Raw genomic sequence first — 2,439 nt, 5'->3', positions numbered from 1 at the left:
TGTAATTTCCTATCATAACATCCTGATGTCTAGAAAAGCTTGTCTATAAATTTTAAATATTTATATGTAATTATAACAGAACTCTGTATTTTTAACACTATATGAGTCAATCATGATTGTTTTTCTTTATAATTTTGCTGCACAGTATTTTATTTCTGTTGTTACCTTGTACAGTATTTTATTTTTTATTTTCTTAGTAATATATTATTTTGAATTGAAGTATCTGCTGCTGTTAAACTTGAATTTCCCCTCTGCAGGACAACAAAGGCCGTTTCTGTTTAAAAAAACAAAAAATGAGCGCCTCTTTTTAAAAGAAAGGCTCAGACAAACAGTTGGTTCTGATGAAGGAGCCTCATTGGTCAGTTTGAATTAAACCTCTCCCTTTTTTTGGGCGGTAACGTCACGTGTTCAGCTGGACCAATCAGCGTCCAGCAGCAGCTTCAGAGCGGGCTATAAAAACCCTGCAGTTCTGACCGGAGTCACATTCACGTCTCCAGTGAAAAGTTTGATCTAAGCATGGCCAGAACCAAGCAGACCGCCCGTAAGTCCACCGGAGGAAAGGCTCCCAGGAAGCAGCTCGCCACCAAGGCTGCCCGGAAGAGCGCCCCTGCCACCGGCGGAGTGAAGAAGCCTCACCGCTACAGGCCCGGCACTGTGGCTCTGCGGGAGATCCGTCGCTACCAGAAGTCCACGGAGCTGCTGATCAGGAAGCTTCCCTTCCAGCGCCTGGTCCGGGAGATCGCCCAGGACTTCAAGACCGACCTGCGCTTCCAGAGCTCGGCCGTCATGGCCCTGCAGGAGGCCAGCGAGGCTTACCTGGTGGGCCTGTTCGAGGACACCAACCTGTGCGCCATCCACGCCAAGAGGGTCACTATCATGCCCAAAGACATCCAGCTGGCCCGCAGGATCCGCGGCGAGAGGGCTTAGACCAACCGGAACAGTTCTGACAACACAACGGCTCTTTTAAGAGCCACCACCCCTTCACAATAAGAGCTTGTTCCATTCCAATTTATTATACCCATAAGTCTTGAGAATATCGTAACTTTTCATACACATGAATCTATACAAATAAAATTCGATGATCTAGTAGTTGGCCGTTAAAGTATTTCCCCAACAGATCATGTAACTTTACTGTCCAATTACAGAGTTCAATCTTAAGATCTGCAGGTTGAACCTTAATTTGTTTAAAATCAACAAAACTAAAAACCTTGTGTAAAGGCTCAGAATTTTAGCATTAACTGAACAGTTCAAACCACAGGCAGTTTAATCTGAAAACATACAAATTACAAAATGGGATTGTTGCAAATCTGTAAAGGAAACATTTTTTTTTTGAAACCAGTCCGATGGCAAAATGTCATTAATTGATAAAATATTTTACTTCAGTGGGACCGCATTCTCATTTATATAATGACTCGTATTGAAATGATCATTAAGTCAAATTTGGTCAAATGACCTAATCCGTGTTGTGTATATAGTACCTCAAAGTGATACTTGACTAAAAGTACAAGTATCTTATCATAAAAATACTTTGGTAAAAGTTGAAGTCTTCTCTATAAACATTACTTGAATAAAAGTCTTAAGTATCTGATATATTTTGTACTTGAGTATCAAAATAAATTTGACACAATCTACTTCAGTATTAAAAGTAAAAGTGAGCAGTTAGATTTTCCAAAATGACATTTATTGGGAGGTGACTTCTCCCAGAGTTGTAAAGTAACTTAAGTACAAATACTTTGTTACTCTACTCAAGTAGATACTGTATCTAACTGCTCATTTTTACTCAATACTTTCTTTTATTACTTAAGTACATTTTATCAGAAAGTTACTTAAGTACAAAATAAATCAGATACCTTAAGACTTTTACTCAAGTAATATTCTTAGGAGTCTTGAACTTTTACCAAAGTAATTTTTTGATAATATACTTGTACTTTTACTCGAGTATCACTTTCAGGACACACTATCAGGATAGTATTTTTTTTAAGTAAAATAACTCAGAATAAAATAGGAGTAATGACTTTCTACTTCTTACCTTTTTAAAAAATGTAGTGAGTAGAAAGTACAGATAATTGTGTAAAAGTAAAAAGTATGTTGAAAAATAATCAAGTAAAGTACAGATAACCAAAATTTCTACTTAAGTTCAGGAACAAAGTATTTGTACTTAGTTACTTTACAACTCTGGACCTAATGACATTTTCAGATTCTTGACTTTAAAAGCTACATTTTGATACCTGGATCATTCTGATATAATTAAATCAGTAACATTGCATGAAAACAAATTCTGCTAAGAAAGATGCTGTTGACAAGCCATGGATGACAAAAGGGTTGAGAAATGCCTGTAAAAAAAAGAATAATTTGTATTCATCCTTTTTGATGTTAAAAACAAAAGAAGCAGAGGACAGATATAAGAAATACAAAAACAAATTGACATGGATTATAAGA

General features: G+C 36.8%; 1 protein-coding gene across 1 annotated transcript in view; it reads left to right on the top strand.

Annotated features, from left to right (window-relative positions):
- LOC106527799 (histone H3) overlaps nucleotides 1-976 on the top strand; it is a 3,001-nt gene extending 2,025 nt beyond the window's left edge. Inside the window, exon 2 of the mRNA XM_014022787.1 lies at nucleotides 468-976. Coding sequence (XP_013878241.1) covers nucleotides 468-927 — 460 coding nt within the window. The 3' untranslated portion in view covers nucleotides 928-976. The remainder of the gene's footprint in view (nucleotides 1-467) is intronic.
- Nucleotides 977-2,439: the final 1,463 nt, after the last annotated feature.

Source organism: Austrofundulus limnaeus, unplaced genomic scaffold (genome assembly GCF_001266775.1).
Source record: "Austrofundulus limnaeus strain Quisiro unplaced genomic scaffold, Austrofundulus_limnaeus-1.0 Scaffold343, whole genome shotgun sequence".
NCBI classification, from domain to species: Eukaryota; Metazoa; Chordata; class Actinopteri; order Cyprinodontiformes; family Rivulidae; genus Austrofundulus; species Austrofundulus limnaeus.
This window is presented reverse-complemented; position numbering and strand designations above follow the sequence as displayed.